At 69.3% G+C, this 20,595-nt stretch overlaps 8 protein-coding genes across 8 annotated transcripts; 3 read left to right on the top strand and 5 right to left on the bottom strand.

The window, feature by feature from the left end:
- Positions 1-205: 205 nt before the first annotated feature.
- On the bottom strand, positions 206-3,450 carry RHOBADRAFT_51114 (uncharacterized protein; the record flags this gene model as incomplete). Its single annotated transcript, XM_018415662.1, has 5 exons — positions 206-1,567; positions 1,669-2,469; positions 2,548-2,831; positions 2,892-2,917; positions 2,984-3,450. 5 exons carry the CDS (start codon positions 3,448-3,450, stop codon positions 245-247), a joined length of 2,901 nt encoding a protein of 966 aa, XP_018274726.1. The 3' UTR covers positions 206-244.
- Positions 3,451-3,628: 178 nt separating this feature from the next.
- On the top strand, positions 3,629-5,237 carry RHOBADRAFT_51113 (uncharacterized protein; the record flags this gene model as incomplete). The annotated part of the gene is made up of 3 exons (XM_018415661.1): positions 3,629-4,162; positions 4,248-4,501; positions 4,685-5,237. The coding sequence occupies 3 exons, from the start codon at positions 3,629-3,631 to the stop codon at positions 5,181-5,183; spliced, it is 1,287 nt and encodes a 428-aa protein (XP_018274725.1). The 3' UTR covers positions 5,184-5,237.
- Positions 5,238-5,375: 138 nt separating this feature from the next.
- On the bottom strand, positions 5,376-6,723 carry RHOBADRAFT_64446 (uncharacterized protein). Its single transcript, XM_018418486.1, has 5 exons — positions 6,652-6,723; positions 6,270-6,573; positions 6,173-6,192; positions 5,660-5,757; positions 5,376-5,570 (listed from the first exon to the last, which is right to left on the bottom strand). Exons 1-5 carry the CDS (start codon positions 6,716-6,718, stop codon positions 5,520-5,522), a joined length of 540 nt encoding a protein of 179 aa, XP_018274724.1. The 5' UTR covers positions 6,719-6,723; the 3' UTR covers positions 5,376-5,519.
- Positions 6,724-7,378: 655 nt separating this feature from the next.
- Positions 7,379-8,319, bottom strand: RHOBADRAFT_51112 (uncharacterized protein; the record flags this gene model as incomplete). Its single annotated transcript, XM_018415660.1, has 2 exons — positions 7,379-7,468; positions 7,588-8,319. The coding sequence occupies 2 exons, from the start codon at positions 8,317-8,319 to the stop codon at positions 7,415-7,417; spliced, it is 786 nt and encodes a 261-aa protein (XP_018274723.1). The 3' UTR covers positions 7,379-7,414.
- A 1,233-nt stretch (positions 8,320-9,552) lies between these two features.
- On the top strand, positions 9,553-12,608 carry RHOBADRAFT_41217 (uncharacterized protein; the record flags this gene model as incomplete). The annotated part of the gene is made up of 9 exons (XM_018413836.1): positions 9,553-10,379; positions 10,463-10,804; positions 10,872-10,962; positions 11,029-11,179; positions 11,261-11,370; positions 11,439-11,533; positions 11,596-11,725; positions 12,028-12,303; positions 12,366-12,608. 9 exons carry the CDS (start codon positions 9,553-9,555, stop codon positions 12,606-12,608), a joined length of 2,265 nt encoding a protein of 754 aa, XP_018274722.1.
- Positions 12,609-12,749: 141 nt separating this feature from the next.
- On the bottom strand, positions 12,750-16,375 carry RHOBADRAFT_51111 (uncharacterized protein; the record flags this gene model as incomplete). Its single annotated transcript, XM_018415659.1, has 10 exons — positions 12,750-13,073; positions 13,154-13,996; positions 14,075-14,217; positions 14,328-14,438; positions 14,518-14,821; positions 14,890-14,938; positions 15,040-15,226; positions 15,328-15,800; positions 15,892-16,045; positions 16,131-16,375. The coding sequence occupies 10 exons, from the start codon at positions 16,373-16,375 to the stop codon at positions 13,021-13,023; spliced, it is 2,562 nt and encodes an 853-aa protein (XP_018274721.1). The 3' UTR covers positions 12,750-13,020.
- A 1,387-nt stretch (positions 16,376-17,762) lies between these two features.
- RHOBADRAFT_10718 (uncharacterized protein) lies at positions 17,763-18,860 on the top strand (the record flags this gene model as incomplete). The annotated part of the gene is made up of 5 exons (XM_018412002.1): positions 17,763-17,855; positions 17,932-17,943; positions 18,008-18,088; positions 18,194-18,711; positions 18,791-18,860. The coding sequence occupies 5 exons, from the start codon at positions 17,763-17,765 to the stop codon at positions 18,858-18,860; spliced, it is 774 nt and encodes a 257-aa protein (XP_018274720.1).
- A 239-nt stretch (positions 18,861-19,099) lies between these two features.
- On the bottom strand, positions 19,100-20,552 carry RHOBADRAFT_41214 (uncharacterized protein; the record flags this gene model as incomplete). The annotated part of the gene is made up of 5 exons (XM_018413835.1): positions 19,100-19,341; positions 19,410-19,627; positions 19,689-19,757; positions 19,831-20,031; positions 20,101-20,552. The coding sequence occupies 5 exons, from the start codon at positions 20,550-20,552 to the stop codon at positions 19,100-19,102; spliced, it is 1,182 nt and encodes a 393-aa protein (XP_018274719.1).
- Between the last annotated feature and the right edge of the window lie 43 nt (positions 20,553-20,595).

The following is a 20,595-nucleotide window of genomic DNA, read 5'->3' as shown; positions in this document are numbered from 1 at the left end:
CCCGCCTCTCGCTCTCACGAGGCTCTCGTGGCGCAGGGGCAGCTGTTGCGGGAGCTTGCGGCGTGGCTAGAGCTTCTAGTAAGGCGCAAGCTCGGCGAGATCGCGTCGAGGATGGGCTGGGTGAACGAGGCGGGCGCTTGCTCGCAGGAGGGGTTCTCGCGACAGCACCTCTCTCGAGCCAGGGCGGCACTCGAGCTTCCCACTTCGCACGAGAGGAACAATGCTTCAGAGTGACTCGCGCAAGCTACAGAGCCACCGCGAGCCGCTGCAGCCCCCACCCACCTCGCCCCTCGACCGCGAACAGTGCGCCCGTCGCCGCTCCCGAGCCCGAGCCCGCCCCGCCGCCGCGGCCAAGCCCGCACAGGAACCTCGTCGCACGCGCAAAGTCGAGCGTCGCCGCGTCGGGCGGCGGGTCGTCCTCCTCCTCCTCGTCGGCGGCGCCGAGCTCCTCCCCCAGCCGCTCAGGCCCCGTCTCCCTCCTCAGAGCCTCGCGAGCGACGCCCGGCACAGCTAGCGGCGCGACGAGCCCCGAGGCGAGGACCACGCCCGACTCCTGCACGGCGAGGCCCGTCTCGGCGAACGCGCACACGACGAGCCGGACCGGGCGGCCCTCGCCCTCGTTCTCGCCCTCGAGCGCCGGCGGCATGAGCGCGACGACGCGCCTGACGGGCCCGAGCGCGTGGTGGAACGCGTGTCGGACGTCGAGCGCGAGTGAGTCGGCGGGCCCGGCACCGGTGGGCGATGCGGCAGAAAAGGAGGAGGAAGGAGATGACGGCGAGCGGTCGAGGCCGAGAGGCGGGTCGGGCGCGCCGAGCGGGGCGGGGCACGGCAGCGAGGGGACGAGGTACGACGTGCTGCCGCGCGTGAGGAGGACGAGCGAGCGAGTGCGGGTCGGCGAGGACGTGTGGCGGCCTGAGCGGCGGTCCGAGCGCGCGCCGGATCCGGGGAGCGCGACGACGTCGCACCCGGTCCACCTCGCCCGTTCCCTCTCCGAACCCTTGTCAGGCTCGCGCACGCCCCGACGCTCCTCGTCGACGCGCCGCCCGGCGACCAAGCCCTCAACCTCGCCCTCGTCCATGCCCGCCGGGACCGCCCGACCGCCCCTCGCGCCGCCGCCGCCGCCGCCGCCGCTGCCGGTGCCGCCAACGAGCGCCGACAGCGACTTGCGCAGCTCGCCGAGGCCGAGCGCGGCAGTCGCTGCGGCCACGGCAGCGCGCGACGGCGTCTTGCGGTGCCCGAGCGCGCTCGAGCCCTGTGGCGGTGACAGCTCGCTGCGACTCGACGCGGCGCTGCCGGCCCTCCTCCTCGTGCTCGTGCTCGGGCTCGTGTCGGACATGGACGGCGCGACGACGTCGACCTCGTGCACGGCGGCCGTCGCGAGCGAGACGAGGACGACGCGGTGCGACGTGCCGAGGACGAGGTGCAGGTCGGGCGGGTAGGTCGGGCCTCGAGGAGGCGTGTACGAGGTGGGAGAGGGGCGCGAGGTAGTGGCGCGCAGGGGAGCGGGGGAAGGTGCGGGAGGGGAGGTGGTGCGGACGAGGTCGAGAAAACGCGGGGTCGAGGGAGCCTGCGTGACGACGACAGGGTGCAACGTTAGTGACTTGTAGCAAAGAAGGTACGCTCGTTCGGCCGGCCCGAGAGAAAGAGAGAGAGACGACGACGACGCACGAAGAACTCCCTCGTCAAGGTCCAGATCCTCCCTTCTCTCCCCGAACCCAAGCCCTCGCCCGCTCCAGCTCCAGCTCCCGCACCGGGGGACCCGACCGCCAGCTCAAACACGCACACGCTCCTCGCCGAGCCGACGACGACGAGCAGCGCCCTGCCCGCCTCGACGCGGCGACGCTCGCGCTCTGCGTGCGCGCGTCGAGCGCCCGGCGCGTCGTCGTACCCGTCGCTGTCGCTCTCGCCATCATCGTCGGACGAGCTCGCGCCGGCCCACTGACCGGCCGAACGAGGCGAGGCCGACGGCGACGGCGCCGTCGGCGGCGGCATGCGGAACAGGCGGCACGCAACGACGGCCCCGGCGCTTTTCGGGACCACGAGCCGGGCGCCGCTCGTCGCCCACTCGAGCGGCTGCTCGAGGTGCTGCGGCGCCATGCTGGGCGACGAGGCCGAGGTGGGCGCCGAAGGAGGAGGAGGAGGCCCGAGCGCGGACGCAGGCGCGGCCCCGACGTCGAGCGGGTGCAGCGAGAGGCGCGAGGCGCTCGCGCTCGTCGCCGGGGAGGACGACGGCGACGACGACGACGAGGGCTGCACCTGGGCGTCCTTGACCGGCGAGGCGTGCGTCGTCTTGTGCAGGAAGGGGAAGGATGGGCGGCGGCGTGAGGACGTCGACGGCGAGGTGGCGGCCGAGGATGTCGACGAGGTCGACGCGTGGTGATGCCCATGATGGTGGTGCCCGTGCATGTGGCCGCTGCGACTCGAGCTCGTCGAAAAGTGCGCTGGCACGAGCTCGAGCGGGACCGAGTGCTGCACGCGAGCGGACCGAGCGTCAGTACAGGCTCGGGGCCGCTGGCCAGGCAGAGGGAGAGAGAGTGCGGGACGCACCTCGTCCATGGCGCGCCAGGTTGCCAAGTTGACGAGCGCCTCGAGGCTCCAGGTGCGTACCTGGCGCTCGTGCGCGACGTCGACGAGGGCGACAACGCACCCGGTCGGCGCGGGCATGCGCGCAGCAGTCCTGGCCGTCGACTCGAGCACGTCGACGTGCACCTCGAGGTGGTGGACGCCGATGCCGTGCCAGACGCAGAGGGTGCGGGCGTCGGCGGGCGAGCGGGCAGAGGTCGTGAGGGGTGCCGAGGCTGACACGGGCGCGAGGTCGACGAGGTACAGGCCTGTGACGCGATAGGGAGGATCAGTACGAGTACGGCTCAGGAAGAGAGAGGGGTGCGCACCGTTGGCGGTGCCGACAAGGACGAGGCTGGAGAAGGAGCAAGGTCAGTCGAGGGTTACAGAGAGAGAGAGGTGCAAGAGAGAAAGGACGGACCGGTCGTCGTGCGTGTGCGAGGTCGGGAGCGGTACGGCGCACGAGGGCTCGTCGGGGATGCCGTGGTCGAAGCGCGAGCCGAGGCGGTCGAGGAGCGAGGAGCGCGACAGGCGCAGGGTCGAGCGGGGGCCGGATGACGACGAGGCGGCGCTGGTGCTGCGAGGGCGGGTGCCGTCGTCGGTTGTGCACGGGGTCGGGAGGTAGTCCTGGTGCGGTTCGAGGTGGTGGCGAGGGGTGAGGTCGAGGTTGGGCGACGACGACGACGAGGAGGGTCGAGGGTCGGGGTGTTGGCGCTCTTGAGTGCGTTTGTCGACCCAGCCGCCCCACCTGGTGAAGCGCTGGCTCGAAGGTGACGCGGCCTGGGTCTGTGCGTAGGTCGGGAGGTCGTCGGTGCGAGGCGGTGCAGGGCGACCAGAGGGCGAGAGGAGCGAGGGCGAGGGTGGATAGCCCGGTTGCGGTGGCTGCATCTTGTGCAAGTTGTGGTTGAAGCAAGCCGGTCCTGGTCCAGCCAAGGGTGCGGTGCGAGGGTGTGAGAGCCAAGCTGCGACGACGACGACGAGGTCATCAGCCTGGGCGAGGTTGCTCCCTCTCGCTCTCTACACCGCTCAGAGCACCGACAGACCCGCCCAGCGTACAACGGCAGCCATGAACTTGAACGGCCTCCATTTCCCGCGACCGGCCGACCCAAACTCGCTCCCCGCTCTCCCCTCGACCTCGTCGTCGTCCACCTCGCACCCACCTCCCACCAGCGCCGCCCTCCAGTCGCGCTCGTACGCCTCGCAGCGCCAAGAGGCCCGCACCCTCCGACAGGACCGCCGCAAGTCGCCCTTTGTCCCGCGCACCTCGCACGCCTCGACCCCGCACTCGCTCGCCCTCCTCTCGCACGCCCAGCTCGAGGACCGCCTCGAGCGCACCACCCGCCTCCTCGACACTGGCGGCGCCGCTCAGCTCCCCGGCGGCGACGCCCGCCTCCGAGACCAGCACGACCGCATCCTCGCCCGCCTCGCCCACCTGCGCGACCTCGACCAGATCCGCAACGACCTCGCCGACACCCACCTCGACGGCCCACTCGTGCCCGCACCCGATGCCATGCTCGACGTCAAAGTCGCACCCACGCCAGTCGACGACGAGGCCGCGAGCCCGAGCGCCAAACGCCGCATCGCCGCCGCCGCCTTTCTCGTGCGTCCCTCCCTCTCTCTCTCTCCTGCCCTCAACCGGGCTCCATGCAGGTCTGACTCGAGCGGTACCTCTCGTGCGCCCGCAGAAGAACTCGGGCCCGACGCCCGGCTCGTCCTCGTCGGCCTCGCCGTCCGGCACGGCCGCCCTCTCGCTGCACGACTCGCTCGCGCTTCAGCGTCGCGCTGCCGCCCTCGACCGCGCGCGTGCCGAGCGACGCGCGCTACGCGCTGCGGCGATCGGGGCTCCTGGTGGGGCCGCGACGGGCAAGGGCAAGGGCGTTGCGAGCACGGGCGACGAGCTCGACCCGGACGACGACGGAGGCATGTTTGGCGGCATCCTGTGCGTCCCTCCCCCCCCTCTCTCTCTCGCCTTTCCAGTCGCCTACCCACCTCGCCTCCTCTCTCCCTGGCGGCGCCTCTTCCTCTTTCGCCGCCGCCTGTCGCTCCTCAGCTCGCGCCCCCTCTCACTCGCGCACGCACTGACTCTTCCCTCTCCTCTTCCCCTCTCTCCCGCACCGGACAGTTTTCCGACCGGCAACGACACGGACGACTCGCTGTCCGAGTCCGAGGCCGACGACTGGCTCCGGGCGCTCGCAGGCGCTCGAGGGCCGGCAGGCCAGGGCGGCGCCGGGGCGGCGCCGGCTCGAGCGGGAGCGGGGGCAGGAAAGTCGGGCGAGACGACGGTGGTGGGGCGAGGGAAACGAGGGAAGGGAGGACGAGCGCGAGCGGGAGCGCCCTCGTCGACGGGCCCAAACTCGGCCTCGGCCTCGGGCCTGTCGACGCCCTCTCGCGGCGGCGCCTTTCTCGACCCTGACGACGACGACGACGACGATGATGATGACGCGCTCCTCGGCGAGCTCGAGACGGCCGGCGGCGGCGGCGGTGGCGGCGGCGACGACGACAAGTACGACGAGGTCAACGGCGCCCTCCTCGACGACGACGAGGACGCGCAGCTCAACCCGCTGCGGACGGCCTACATGCAAGGGTGGGAGCGCGCTGTCAAGGAGGAGCAGGAGGGCTAGAGCGATACAGGGCGACGAGCAGGGAGGAGCTGCAACGACTAGGAGGATTCCTGGAATTGGGCGGCCCGTGCGAGCGAGTTGAAGTGCGAGAGCTGCCTCTCGCGAAAGCAGGTCTCGATCGCTCTCGTCGACGTTTAACGCCCGTCTCGCTCTGCTTCTCGTACTCTCGCTCGCTTGCCGTTGCGCAGAGAGAGAGAGGAACCTCCTGGCATGGCACGCAAGACCGGGCTCCCTCTTGTCTCCCTTCCTGGCCGTCGCAGCCAGCACCTTTCCCGACCTTCACGTCCTTCTTCGACTCAGAGAGCGAGGGTTGCCAGAGCGCGCGAGACGAGCGCTCTAGTCCTTGCGGCCGAGGAGGATGCCGTCGAAGCGCTGCTTGAACCAGGCCTGTGGGCGAGCGAGGGCGTTCGTCAGGAACGTCGTCTCTCTCGCGGGCACGAGAGACACAGAGAGAAAGAGAGAGCGCGGGGACGCACCATGGTCTCCTCGCGCTTGACGCGGTGCGAGAAGCCGACGCGCGCGGTGCAGTGCTTGCGGCGCGCGACGCGGCCACCTGGCCGGCCCATGACGACGTCTGCAGAGGGGAGGGAAACACGGTCAGGTCGACGGCTCGAGGGATGCAGGGAAGGGTGATGCGCGAGGCGGCGGTCGGCAGGAGGGGCTGGCCGAAGCGAGGGCCCGGCTCGGCGACATGGGCTCGAGGCTGCTCGACGGTCCAGCCGACGCGCACGGCCCTCGCTGCGGCACGACGAAGGCTCGTGCGGTCGCCTCGACATGGCCGCCGTCGCTCGCTCGCCTGCGCCCGCTGCACCGCTCGCTCGCCGGCCCGCTCCACTCGACGCTCATCTCGCCCTCAAACCCGCTCCTCGACGCTCGTCCTGCACCACCGTGCCGCCGCCGCACGTCCCGAGCCGCACGCCTGCGCCCGTCGTCGAACGCCGAGAAGAAAGGGGGAGGGTCGTGTCGAGGGAAGGAGGGCGAGGACGCACAGAAGTCCATGCCGAAGATACTGTGGGGCGGCAAGACGCGGTCAGTTCTCGCTCCCGAGGACACCGTCGAGGGACCGAGAGAAGAGAGAGGACGTACCCGATACCCGGGTCGTACTTGATGCCCAAGTCGATGTGCTCCTGGATGCCGAACCCGAAGTTGCCCGTCGCCGAGAAGTTGCGCTTCTTGAGCTCGTACTCCTTGACCTTGAGGCCACGCTCGAGGATCTCCTCGGCCTTGGGGCCGCGGATGGTGACGTGCACAGCGATCTTCTCGTTGCGACGGATGCCGAAGTGACGGACCGTGTAGCGCGCCTTCGACGTAACGGGCGTCTGGCCCGTAAGCTGTTCCAGAACTTTAGCGGCCCGCGTCAAACGGTCGCCCGACTCGCCGACACTGATGTCTTTTTTGGCGCGCAGGGGGGGGGGGGGGGGTCAGCGAGAACGACGAGGAGGACGAGGCGACGAGGAGGGGGACGCACTGATGACGAGCTTGTCGATGCGGAGCTCGCGCATGGGGTTCGCAGCAGCGGCCTTGGCGTCGGACATGATGGCTGGAGCGCAACAAGTGCGGTGGTAGCGGTGAGGGCGGGTCGGCGAGGCGAGGTCGAGGAGGAGAGGGGGAGGGCGAGTCGAGTTGACGGCGGGACGGCGTGGGCGGGCGAGGGGTTGGGGTGCAAGGTCAGCGTGTGTCGGTTGAGCAGGACCTGGCTGGGCGGAACAGCTTACGCGGTCGACGGGTGAACGGGGACGAAGCGAAGGAGCCAGGAGGCGAAAATGGCGACGACGAGCGGCGCACCAGAGCACGGCTCGCCCCTCTCCCTCCCACCTCTGCTACACTCTCTGTGGCACAGTCCTCGTTCTGAACGGCCGCACAAACCTCATCGACGACCGGGCACCAACTCGCGACCGCCCCTCGTCGCCGACAACGCCGCCCTCGTCCTCCTCCCTCTCGCCTCGACCTTCCGCCTCTCCCTCTCGAACGCGGCCACCGCAACTCGCTGCCAGGCCAGCATGCCCTCGGCTGCACACCCTGCACTCGCATGGCTGGCGCGCGAGCCGCCCCCATCCTGCTGCCCGTCAGCTGGGTCTCGTCCTCGCTCTCCTCCCCTCTGCGAGCTGGACCATCTCGCTCGCATCCTCTCAGCTCGACGAGGTCCGCTTTCTCTTCCTGCTCGATCCGCTCTCTCAGGCCACTCGGCCGCCAAAGTGCTCTCGACGACTGCATTGCGAGAGGGCGACGAGCTACGCAGCCGGCTGCGGCGTCGTCAGACCCAACCGGTTCCGGATCCCTTCGAGCTGCGCGCGAGCGAGGCAAAGGGTCAGTCCCGTACTCGTCCTTCGAGGCTGCGGGCGCACTCGACGAGAGCGCCGCCCGCCGCCAAAGACGAGGGAGAGAGAGCGAGAGCCGGACGCACCATCTTCCGCACGCGCTCGACGCGCTCGGCCGAGCCCTTTGCGCCCTTGACGCTGGCGATGCCGTACGGCTTGTCGACGACGACCTCGTCGAGGACGACGATGCTCTCGCCGGCCCACCTCACGGGGAGCGTGCGCGCGAGCGCGTCAAACAGCTTCTGGGCGTCGGCCGACACGCCGGCGGGCGCGAGGCGCGCCTGGGCCGCGAGCGCGCGCGACACGGCGTGCGACACGTCGGCGGGCGTGCGCGGCAGGTGCGCGAACGAGAGCGGCGTCGAAGGAGCGGGCAGGGAAGGGTCGGCCGTGCGCAAGAGGACCGTGACCGACTCGAGCGTCGACGTCTTGAGGAAGTGGAACGTCCGTTTCGGCGCCGTTGCGCCCGCCGCTCCTGCCGCCGCCGCCGCCGCCGCTCCTGCTGGTGCGCCCGCACTGCTGCCCGCCGGTGCCGCCGCGAGCACGATGAACGACGAGTCGACGGCGAACAGCGACCCTTCGACGTCGCGCGCCGCCACGCCCGGCCCTGCCGCGGCGACCTTGACGCGTATCGGGAGGTTGAGGAGCTGGTCGAGGTCGGGCAGGGGCTGTTGCGGCGCGTTCGAGGCGGCGGCGGCGGCGGCAGGAGGCGGAGGGGTGCCGGCGGGCTTGGGCGACGAGCGGGCCGAGCTGGCCCCGGCGGTCGAGGGCTGCTGCTTGCGCGACGTGTGAAGGGCAGGGGAGCCAGTCCGGCTGGCCATGGTCGTGGGGCGGGGCGAGGAGAGCGAGGGTCGAGAGGCGGGGAGGCGGTGGGGAGGCGAGGGAGCGGGAGGTCGCAGCTGGCTGGGGCACTCGGGCGGTAGGGCGTGGCGATCAGGCGTGCGAGAGGTGTGCTGGTGCTTGATCTCGCTCTGGCGAGACGCGTCGTTGTGGTCCAGAGCCAGCTGCTCGTCCTCGTCCTCCGACGACAACGACACCTGCTCCGCTCACGCTCGCGCACACTGGCTGTGGACCACCCGTGCACCGCCGCGCATAGCCAAGGCCGCGCCTGTGCGCTCTTGCTGCCAACGCTGGCCTCGTCGAGCCCGCCATCCTCTCGCCCGCCAAGCAGGAGCTCGTCGGCTTCTCCGCCCTCCTCGCCCTCGAAGCAGGGCTCGTCTAGCCCGTCGACGACAAGACAGGCGTGTGCAAGGTCGCCTTTGCGCTGCCTGTGCCGCCTGCGTGTGCGCCAGCCTCGAGACCCGCATGCCTGTCGCCGACCTCCTCCTCGACGCTTTTCCGGTCAGCGCAGCCTCCAGCAGCGTCTTTCTCGCTCTAGGCCGGCTCCAACGTCCCCGTCGACGACCTCGCCGAGCGACAGCGTCACTTGGTCGACCTTGACAGTCGGCGACGGAGCCGTCGCCCTTTCCCCCTCACTCGACCTTCTTCAACACGATCCAGCGGCGGGGCAAGGTCGGCGACGTCAACAGAGCTTCATCACGCGCACAACGACGGTCGAGATGAGCCGTGACGACCGGCGAGCCTGCTCTGCGCCGTGGTCGACCTCTTGAGCGACCGCCGTCGTCTCACGCACCGACCCTCACCTCGACCACAGACCCTCACCTCGACCACAATCCGTCGACCGATCCGGCCGACGACATCTCGTCTCCCTTCGTCCCGGCCTGCATCTCGAAGAGCCGTCGCCGCCCTCCGCCAACGCTCATCTCGCGACGAGGCTATTCCCGTCTCGACGATCCTGCGGCCCGCCAACTTTGGCGGCTTCGGCAGCTTCTCGATCAAACGCGCACTCAAAACTGCTGCGTTTGCGGACGAGCGGTCGAGAGGGGCGTGGGCGTCTCGAGCTGTGGGCGCGTTGCGAGTGCGGGGTGCTGCTGCGCTGCACAGTCGCGTGCGCCCGTCGCCCAGCTGCGAGTGCCGGCTCCTCTCGCTGAGGCCGGCCCTCTCTCTCTCGCGCGCGCTCGAGTGCACCTCGCTCTCGCTGCTCTGCGACCCTCATGCGCGCGCCCGCTGCGCTCGAGTGCGCTCCGCCGCCGGCGGCAGATGCGCGTGCTGCGCACCCCGCACTTTTCTCGAGCGGCGCCGCCCTGCCCTCGCGACCTGGGTCGCCTATCTCGACCAGCGACACCGATGAGCACGAGCACGAGCACGACGGCGAGGCGGGTGACGCGACGGAGCCGTTGCTGCCGCGGTACCGGTTGGCGACGGCGGACGAGGTCGTCGAGGAGAAGGACGAGGCGCGGCGAGGGCGACGACGGCGGGTGCAGCGCATCGCGGTGCTGGTCATCGCCTCGCTTGTCCCCGTCGGCATCACCGCGTCCCTGTTCGCGGCCACGTCGTCGTGCTCGACGGCCAAGGCGTCACGGCCGTACGAGAGCGAGGCGCTCTCCTCGTCGATGCCGCGCCTCAACACCTCCTTCGCCCCGTCTCTCGCCCAGCAGTACCTCGCCGACCCCGAGTCGGTCAACGACGGCGTCCTTCCCTTCGACTCGACCGCGTTCGACCCTCTCTACCGCCCTGTCCCCCTCGAGCATCCCCTCTCAACCTCGTCCTTCGCCTCGTCCGCCTCCTGCTTTGAGCGCTACATCGCGACGGGCACCATCTGCACGGCGTACGACGGGCGTTGGACCGACGAGGCGGCGCGGCCCAAGCTGGACGCCGTGTGGACTTGGGTGAACGGCAGCAGCGCCGAGCTCATGACGAGCTGGCGCGAGGAGGCGGCGCAGGAGGGAGCGAGGCGGTCGAGGGTGCGGCGGTGGACGAGGAGAGCGATGCGGGCCGTCAGGAGACGGCTCAGAGGAGCAGCCGTCCTGCGGCACTTCCGGTGCGTGCACGTGCCCCCTCCTCCTCCCTTCCCTTACTCGCCCTCAGCGACGCATCGATTGACGTCGTCGCCCCTCTCTGCAGCGAGCACGACGAGCTGCGCTTCTCGGTGCGCTCCGTCGTCCAGTCGCTCGGCGCGTCGTCGCTGTCGACGCTCCACCTCGTCGTCGGCGACACGTGGGCCTTCTCGCCCGCCGACCGCGAGCGTCTCGATCCTGACGACGTTTCTCGTCAGCTCCGCCTTGCTCAGCTGCCGCACTGGCTCGACCTGTCCAGCATCGCCTTCTCGGAGCCGCAGGTCGTCGCGACGACCTCGGCGCCGCAGCTCCTCGTCCATCCTCACTCCGAGATCTTCAAGGCCGGCCCAGCTCTCGGCGCCTCGGGCGCTTTGGCGTGGCAGCAAAAGGTCCTCCCCTCGTTCAACAGGTGCGTCCCGGCTCGCCCAAGCTCTACACAAAGGACGACGCTCACACCCCTTTTCTTCCTCGTGCAGCCTCGCCATCGAGTCGCAGCTCGCCAACATTCCCTCTTCTACTTCCGCCTCGACCGCCATCTACCTCAACGACGACTTCTTCTTGCACCATGTGCGTCTTGAACGTCCTCGGTCCCGCACGAGCTCGTCTCACTGACCGACTCGCCTCGTCCTGCAGCAACTCGAGACGACCGATTTTGCCTCGCCTCTTGCTGGCCCGGTCTTTCGCCTGCAGCGCGACCTCCTCGTCAAGGGTGTCGCGCCGGAAAACGCGCACGAGGATCCCGAGGGCGAGTGGCGAGGACTCGGCTACTCGGCATGGCTCCTCGGTGAGCCGCCTCGAGTTTCACTCTCTCGCTCGCACGCCCGACCAGCTCACTGACCGAGATCAGCATCTCCTACACGCACAGACCAACGGTTTGGCGAGCGGGCCCGGCCGTACCTCGTGCACGTCGCCAAGACGCTGTCGCTGCCGATCGCTCGCGAGATGCAGCAGGTCTTCCTGGCCGACATGACTAAGGTGTGTCCTCCTCTCTCTCGCTCACACATGTCACTCGACCAAAACCCTGACGTCGACGCTTTCCGCAGACGGCCGAGTCGAGATTCCGAGGACGAGGTCCGAGCGAGGTGCAGCCGCTCTTCCTCCTCACGCACTACACGATCGAGAAGCACCGCGAGGCTCTGTGCGTCTCTCTTTCCGTCGTTTTCAAGGGTAGAACGTGGCTCTGACAGGTCGCATCCGCAGCTTGTGGTCCTTCCTCGTCGCGCGCTCCGACCTCGACCGCTCGGGCACCTACTCGCACGCCGAGCGCCGGGCCCTCCTCTCCTCCCTCGGCCACGAACTCGACTCGCCCTCGTCTTCGCACATCCTGCAGGTCGACCCGCCTCGTCGACGCACGCTCGTCGACCTACCGCGGCGACACGACCAAGTCGACCTTCCCAACCCGCTCGAGACGACTCTCGACTTTTCCTCGCACGACGGCTACGCCTTTCTCGGCCTCGACCGCACCGCCTCTATCCCTCGCACCTCACCTGGCCCTCCTTTGCCGTCGACTCATCCACGTCGTCCTCCCCTTCTGCATCACCCTCGCCACCCGTCTGCACCCTCGACCTCGTCGATTGTTTTGGCGACGACTTCCTGTCTCTCGCCTCGACCGGCATCAGCTCCGTCACGCAGACGTTCCGCCGCATCGCCTTCGACAAGCCGCAGTGCGGCGACTGCATCATCGTGCTCCTCGTCGGCAAAAGCGGCGAGGCCGGGCTCGAGAGCTTCCTGCCGCCGGCGAGCGAGGGCGACGGCGCTTTCGCCGACGAGGCGTCGATGGGCGAGCAGCAGGCAGAAGCCCTGAGGCCGCAGGCGGTCGGGCTCGAGGGTACCGACTGGCGCACGATCGACTTCTCGCGCGGCCTCGAGGACGAGGAGCAGGGCAGGAAACCGTCTCTGCGAGCCAAGGTGCGTCTCTCTTCCACTCTCGACCTCTCTCAAGAGCCTGTCTGACTCTCCTCGACTCCCAGTGCGCCGCTCTCATCCACCGTTACAGCTACACGCTCGGTTCATCGCCCGCCGCCTTCGAGTCGATCCGGCACGGCGGCGACCTGCTCTCGGCCCAGCTCGACAAGCTCGACGCTGCGTTCTTCGCGCTCAACGACGACGTCATGGGCGCGTCGGCGAGCAGCATGCGCGACGTCGACGAGCGGCTGGAGAAGTGGTTCGAGAAGACGTGGCCGGCGCCGAGTGCGTGGGAACGTGCGCAATAGACTAGCCGGAAGTCGAGCCTGTAGGTGAGCTGTTGTATCGAGCTGTGCGTCTCTCTCGTGCAGCATCTGAAGCAAAGAGCGCGTCCGCAAGCTCTCCTCTCGACGACCTCGAGGTCGCTCTCGCTGCTGCGGATCTTGACGACGAGGACGAGGCAAGCGGTCGATGCAGGACGATCCAGACAGAGAGACAGACGACGAGGAAGGGTCTATCCAGGAGGAGGAAAGCGAGAAGGGAGCCATGCTGAGAGAGTCGAATGCGAGGGGAAGGAGGAAAGGTAGGAGGTGCGAGGCGAGTGGGACGATGCGGACGATGATGCTGAACGAGATGCGGTTGACGACGAGGGCGATGATGACGACGAGAACGACCTTGGCGCTGGACGGGAGGGCCCGAGGCGCGCGAGGGCCGAGCCGGCTAGACGAGGCCCTTGAGGGCGGCACGCTCGAGGCGGACAAACTCGGGGAGCACTGCGACGGCGACGCAATGGCGTGAGTTCGGCTCGTGATGCTCCTGAAGATTGAGAGAGTGAGAGAGGGAGCCGACGCACTGCTGTCGTAGTACTTGGCCTCGTGCTGGTCGGGGACGGCGACGAGCGACAGGCCCGGCGGGTCCGGCGCGAGCTCTCCCGTCGGCCCACGCCCTCCTCCTGCTCCCTCCTGCTGGTCCTCGAGCCCGCCGCCGTCGCGCGACGAGCCGAGCGCGTGCGCGCCGAACGCGGCCGGGCTCGAGCGCTGCTCGAGGCCCGAGCGCGAGCCGTTGCCCTCGCTGTGGCCGTGGCGCGGCAGCGACAGGCGGCTGAGCGCGCTCGTCGACGTCGCCGCACCCGAGCCCGAGCCCGAGCCCGACGCCGAAGCCGAGGCCGTAGAAGGGCGCGACGCCGCCGCTGACGAGCCGCCCGAGCGGTGGTGCTGCTCGACTTTGGCGCCCGCGCTCGTCGTTGACGCCGACCCGCCGTCGATCTCGAGCGCCTGCGCCTCGACCGCGCGACTGAGGAACGTCGCGAACGGGACCTTGACGCCGTGTGCCGCGCGAGCGTGGGCCCACGCCGCCTTGTACGCCGACCCGAGCGCGGCCGCCGTCGTCTTCTGGCGGTCCTGCTCGAACTCGGCGTGCGCCTCGCCGCCCTTGAGGCCGACCTGGCCGAGCGCGCACGACTTGAGCCCGCCGGCGAGCGGGAGGAACGTCGGCGAGTGGAAGATGGTCGAGACGAGGGACGACAGGGCCGGGTTCTCGGCGGCCTCGCCGACGAGGATGAGGTGCGAGGGCGAGAAGGCCGACGAGCGGGCGGGGAAGCCGAGAGGGTCGTGCGGGCGGAGAGAGGCGAGGGACGGGTCGTCGTCGGCGAGGAGGGAGCGGTACAGGTGCGCGAGGCGGATGCGAAGCGACATGACTGTGGACCGACGGCACTACGAATCAGTCCGTGTCTGTGCAAGAGAGACGCAGAGAGAGGCGGTGAAGCTCGACGCACCCTGCGACTCGACGAGCAGGCGAGGGTTGATCTTGCGGTCGACAAACTCGGTGACGCGCGCGCCGTGCGCAAAGCGGACGAGGCCTTGCGCCGACGTCGCCTCGCCGTGCGGGAAGAAGAACGAGAAGTGCTTGTCGTCGAGCCTGCGCGAGAGGGAGGGAGAGGTGCGTGCTTCAGGCACTCTGCTACGGCCAAAAGAGCCGACCGGCCTTGAGGCCGGGCGGCAGGGTCCGAGAGAGAGAGCTCGACGCACCCGATCGTTCCACCATGCGGCACGATGGCGCTCAGGTGCGCAAAGACGGGCCACTGGCCGTTGCAGTACATGTCGCGAGCGAGGGCGCGGCCGATTCCGGCGTCGCGGCTCCTGCGTCGAGGGAGGGCGACGATGCCTCAGTCTCGGGGCCGGCCCAGGGGAGAAAGACGAAGAGAAAACGGCGACGCACGAGATGAAGGCGACAAAGTCGGGCGTCCCCTCCTCGTCCTGCTCGTCGACCTTCTCAACCCGCTCGCGCCCCTTGCCCTTGCCCTTGACCGGCCCGAGCTCCCACCACGCCTTTGCCGGGTGCCGCACGACGCTGCGCTCCGGGTCGGGGACGAAGCGCGCGATCGAGACGGCGAGCGTGTCGGTGTCGGCGACGGACGAGAGCGAGAGGAGGGCGTCGCGGTGCGAGGGCGAGGCCGAGGTCGAGAGCGGGAAGGACAGGAAGGCCGACGGGTCCGAGCCCGAGAAGGGGACGATGATGCAGTCTGTGGAACGGGAGACAAGGTCAGGGCGAGGGCGAACAAGGAGAAGAGGTCGAGGGAGAGGGACGCACTTGGCGAGAAGCCGAAGCGCTTGACGAAGAAGGGCGAGATCTTGCCGAGCTGTGGACGAGAGGGAGTCAGGTCAAAGGGTCCAGCACCAAGCAGTGCCACTCGAGCGCCCAAGCTCGAGAGTCCCGCAACGAGAGGACCGCACGACGCACCTCGACCCCGCCATCGACCTCGACCTCGCCGAGCAGCGCCCTCAGCCTCTCGCCCGCCGCCTGCGCCCCCTCGCCCATCTTGCTGCCGCCCGAGCCGACGAACGCGAGAAGGTCGTCGTCCCACTTGGCGCCGACCGGGTCGAACAGGTTGGTCGAGCACGCGTCGGCGGCGTCGGTCGGGGCGTACCTGCGAGAAGAAGAGAGCGTTAGGAGGACGACAAGTACACCGAGCTCGACAGCCTCGACAACGTCGACGCCGACGAGCAACGAGGGCAACAGCCGACGCACCTGCCGAGGAACACGCTCGCGAACAGCCCACCCTCGAGCACGACCCTATCCGTCCCGCCGAGCACGCCGCTCCCGCCAAGCACCTGCCCCCGCTCGAGCTCCTGACCGATCCCCTGGTCCATCTGCACGACGCGCAGCAGCTGCGCTGCCGCCGAGCGCGCCGTCGCCCTCGAGCCCGTGCGACGCGCCATCTCGACCCTGCCGCGCTCGCGCCTCTGCGCGACGCTCTCGCGCCCGCTGCCGCCCTCCTCCTCCTCGTGCATCGACGCCGAGATCGACGCCGCCGAGTCGCCGCAGTGCAGCTCGAGCTCGCGGACCTGGGGCGCGGCCGACGAGTCGCCCGAGGTGGGCGGGTGCGCGAGCGAGAAGGCGCGGTCGGCGGTGAGGATCGACGAGATGCGGGCGCAGGGCGTGTGCGAGAGGGCCGAGAGAAGCGAGGGGAACGAGGGCGAGAGGTAGTGGAGCGTGTGGGGCTGTGTGACGAGGCCTTGAGGGTCAGGACGGCCTTCTCAAGTTCGCCTCGGCGGACGTCCGAGCGGATCGAGGAAAGAGACTCGGAGGCACCTGACCTGCGCCGCTGATGGCGACGACGCGGCCGAGGAGGGTCGGGTCGGGGCCCTCGCGGGCGAGCTTCTCGAGGACGAGGTCGAGGGCGTGCAGGCGCGCTTCGGAAGGGCACGTCACCGAGTCGCCGAGCGTGTAGACGCCGTGGCGGATGCTGCGCACTCATCGAGGGCCGCAATCAGTGCTCCGACTGACTGACAGGCTGAGCGCCGAAAGAGAGGACTCGGTGCGCGACGCACCCGTAGCTGGCGAGGTCGACGTCGAGCGACACCTCCTCGGTCCACACGACGCGCAGGCGCTCATCGAGGACGCACGCGCGCACGACCTCGGAGGACGAGGCGTCGATGCTGAGGAAGAGCGGGTGCTCGGTCGGGACGAGTGGCGGAGGGAGGGCGGCGGGCGAGGGTGAGCCGATGGAGGAGGCCGGAGCCGAGGGCGAGAGGTGCGGTGCGGCGGGGCAGGCGGGAGACACGAGACGCTGCATCGCGTGCCGTCGTCGGCCGAGGCGAGGTGGCGGGAGAAAGAGAGGGAGGGAGAGAGGGAAAGGTCGAGACGATGTCCCGCCGCCGCCGGCGAGGCGCAGCTGACGGCGTCGCTCGGACCTCCTCGTCTCGTCGTCGGAGGCCCGGCTCGTACATGCTCGCAGCTGCTATCAACGACTCGACCGAACGCGCCGCACTGCTTGCCGCGTCCGCCCCTCCTGCCGCCCCTCGCTCTCCTCGCACCGCCGAACGTCGACGCCCGTGACGCCGCTGCCGCCCGGCGATATGCTGCGCTTGTCCGAGTTGGCGAGGAGACATAGGCTCGCCCGAGTTCGAGGCTGTGAAAGAAGAAGGGCTGGCTCAGTGACCGTCGCGAGAGGACGAGGCGGAACCAGGTGAACGGGCTCGAGCGCACCTTGACGAGCCTTGCGAGGGCACAAGTGGTGCTGCACCTCGACGTCTTGCGCCTCGTACGTCTAGTGCGCTGCTTGATGTGGCGACGACTGCCCTTGACCGTGCGCGAAGATCTGCGCTTCGAGGGCGAGGAAGGGAGGAGACGAGGCGTCAATAGCTCGATCTCGAAGGATGTCGACTCTCGCGCGCCACCAGAACAGAGAGAGAACCGGTCGAGCTCACCCAGCGAACAGCAGGATGCAGCGAGACCGTCTCGGCGCAGAGAGCGGCATCGTCGTCGCCGCCCGCAGGCTCGTGATCTCGCGCTCGCCGATCTCGAGGCGGAACGGCCGTGCGAGCTCGCTGAAATGTTGTTTCGAGCGGCTGAGGCGCGAGTGTGCACGGCTTGAAGCGGCGAGACGGGCTGTCGCGGGTGGGCGAGGTCAGCTCGGGCGAGGGAAGGAGAGGGGTGGACGAGGACGGCGCACCTGGACAAAAGCGCGGCACTGTATCGGCGAGAGGCTCTTTTGGGCTAGATCGGGGCGACTTGCGCTGCTCTGGCGGTCGTGCTGAGGGTTGTAGTCGAGGTCGAGGTCGAGGGAGGACGAGGTGTCGGCGCGAGACGGGGCGAGTGCGCGGTCGCGCTGGCCCGATCGACAGGGAGCGTCGCTGGCTACTGCACAGTCGGGCGAGCAGCTGTGCGGCGGCTGCGAGGCTGTGAGGAGGCGTGGACGAGCTTGTCCCCACTTCGGCTCGGCCTTCTCATCTCTTTGATGCTCTCGCTCTTCTCACACCGCTCCTGTCGACTTGCGGCCTCTCCAGCTACACTCGCCTACCGTCTGGTGAGCCCCTCTCACCTCCACACGCCTTCCCCTCCCAAAACCCACCTCCTCGTCGTCATCCCTCCACCTCACCTCGCTCACCTCGCACCTCACCTCCCGCTCCGCACAGCCTTATTTCCGACCCTTCACCTCCACCGCAACCTACCGCAAAGCCATGCCCGACAAGATCGACCCGCCGCACGCTACTGGCGCCGCCGAGGACACCGTCAAGAAGCACTCGCAGCCGCACGACCTCGTCTTCCACGCCGTGCGTCTCGTGTTCTCCTCTTTGAGACGAACGAGCTGTCAGAAGAGCCGCACTGACTCACCTTGACGCGCAACAGGGCTGGTTCTGCGTGCGTCCTCGTCCCTCTCGCCCTCCCCTCAAAGCACCCTCACTGACCTCCCTTGCCCACGCAGCCGTTCGTGCAGCGCGTCTGGATCGCTCTCGAGGAGAAGGGCCTCAAGTACGAGTACCGCGAGGTCAACCCTTACCAGAAGGTGCGCCGCCGAACCACCGCCTCTCGCGCCCCTCGTCGAGCGAGCCTCGTCCTCCTCGCCGAGCGACCCTCACTGACCCACCCCACCCTTTGTTGCCACACGCAGGAGCCGCACTTCCTCGCCATCAACCCGAAAGGGCTCGTCCCGGCCCTCGAGCACCACGACAAGGCCCTGTACGAGTCGCTCGTCCTCCTCGAGTACCTCGACGACGCGTTCCCGTCCCCGCGCTCGCTGCGCCCGACCGACCCACACGAGCTCGGCCTCGTGCGCCTCGCCGTGCAGCACATCTCGAACGTCGTCGTCCCGGCTTTTTACCGCTACGTCCAGGCGCAAGAGCCCGAAAAGCAGCGCGACGGCCACGACGCGTTCGTCGCCGCGCTCCGGGACGTCCAAGCCCAGTGGTTCGTCGGCGAGGGCGCGCCCTGGGCGCGCGGTGACCACTTTGGCTGGGTCGAGGCGGTGCTTGGGCCGTGGGTCGCGCGGTTCGCGCTCCTCGAACAGCACCGCGGGTTCAGCGCGAGCGACGTGGGCGACGAGTTTGCGATGTGGGCGCAGCGGGTCCTCGAGCGCCCGAGCGTCAAGGCGACGTCGAGCTTGCCCGAGAACTACGAGAGCGTGTACAGGTACGCCCCAGCCTCTCTCTCTCCCCCTCGCGCTCTCGAGTCGCGACGCACTCTCTTACGCCATCCCGCTCGCGCGCAGGCGCTACTTTGAGGACACGGCAGAGAGCGAGGTGGCCAAGGCGACCCGCAAGGGCGAGTGGCTCAAGTAGCGCTCGACCCGTCGCCGCCGTCTGCAATCGAGCCTTTTCCGTGAGCAAGAGGGTCCGAGCGCGCAATCGAGAGCCTCTCGAGAGCAGCACATGCGAGAGTGTCGCAACTTGCTCGCTAAGGAGAAGCGTCTGGCACCGTCTGCGTCCGAGAGCGAGAAGGAAAGAGCAAGCAAGCTCTCTCGGCCTCTCATCCCACGCACGCTTGGCTGCCTCTAGTCCCGCGTTGCATGCCCCCGCGCTCACCCACCTCTCACCTCAATCCTCGTCCTGCCCGGCTCCTCCCCCTCGGCGTCGTCCTCCCCAACGCGGTGCAGCACGACCTCGAGCCCGACGCGGTGCAGGTGCGCGCTCGCGGGGCGCGCGAGCGTCGTCGTGCGCAGGCGGGGCGAGGCGGCGCACGAGAGCAGGAGATGCTGCGACTGCTGCTGCTGCTGCGGACCGGGCGGGGCGATATCGGGCGCGGGAGGGGAGGCTGGCGGGACTGTGGGCACGAGAGGGAGTCAGGGAGGGCGAGGAGGGCAGGGACCCGGGGCGGACGAGGCGACGCACTCGGTTCGACCTCGCCGACATAGTCGAAGAAGCGCTCGAGGACACTCACGAGCGCCATCGAGTTGCGGTCGCCGCCCGTCGTCGTCGTCGTTGGGGCCGGGTCGCCCTCGTCGCCGAACGAGCGCTTCTTGGTTTTGGTCTTGGCCTGGAGGCGTGCGGGAAGGAGCGGGAGCGAGGTGTGGGCTGCGAGAGGGTCGATGACGACGAGGAGGGGCGAGCTGTGGGAGGAACAGGGCAGGCGAGGGGCTGAGAGACAGAGGAAGGGGCACGAGCGCGCACCTGGATCCGAGGCGGGCGCCCGTCGAGAGAAAGTGCGCGACGATGGACGCGTAGGCGTCGATGCCGCATCTATCGGGCAGCGTGTCAGTCGAGAGGACCCGTGTGCGCAGGGGCAAACTATGAGAGAGAGACGAGGACGCACCCCTCGTTGACCGGCTCGTCGAGGTAGTCGCTCGGCGAGTGCAGGACAACAAGCGTCGGGTCGTACGGCAGGCAAGTCGGGTCGAGGAGGCTCTTGGCGCCCGAGTCGCGGTAAGCTGCTTGGGCGTCGGGTGCGTGGCGGCTCGAGAAGGTGTGGACGGCCGAGAGGAAGTAGGTGAGGTGGGAGGACGAGGGGAGGTACCTGCACGCGGGGGAGTTCAGCCCTGATTCTCGCTGCATCTTTGCGACTGTAGTAGGGGAAGGGACGCACCGGATGTCGACCTTGTCGAGGAGCCGGACCGTCTCGCCGTCGCGCCTGGAGCCAAAGAGCGAGACGTCGCCCTCCCTCGCGAGCTCGTCTCGCAGCGCGGCCTCGTCCGGCGTCAGGATGAGCACTCGGCGCTGCTGTGCGGGCGAGCTGCTCGTGCACAGGTCGCCGCCGCCTTCATCGCCGCTGTCGCCCGCCGCGGCCGAGAGATCGAGGTCGTCGTCGTCGTCCCGGGCTCGCTGCTTGCCTCGCGCTCGCGTCGATTGCGGGAGAGCGGGCGACTGGGCGTCGCTGTCGGACTGGCGGAGGTGGTTGAGTGCGAGGTGAAGGAGCGAGCTGGAGGGAACCGGGCCGACGAGGGCGAGGCACGAGGCGGGGAGGACGAGGGGCGTCTGGCCGGCAGTCGAGGCGGCCGGGAAGAGGTCGAGGAGGTCGATGTGCGGGTTGCTGAGCATGCAGGTGGTAGAGCGGAGGACGAGGAGCTGCTGGCGGAAAGTC

Source organism: Rhodotorula graminis (assembly GCF_001329695.1).
Source record: "Rhodotorula graminis WP1 unplaced genomic scaffold RHOBAscaffold_1, whole genome shotgun sequence".
NCBI lineage: Eukaryota > Fungi > Basidiomycota > Microbotryomycetes > Sporidiobolales > Sporidiobolaceae > Rhodotorula > Rhodotorula graminis.
Note: the sequence above shows the minus strand (reverse complement) of the source record. Positions and strands in the feature narration are given on the sequence as shown.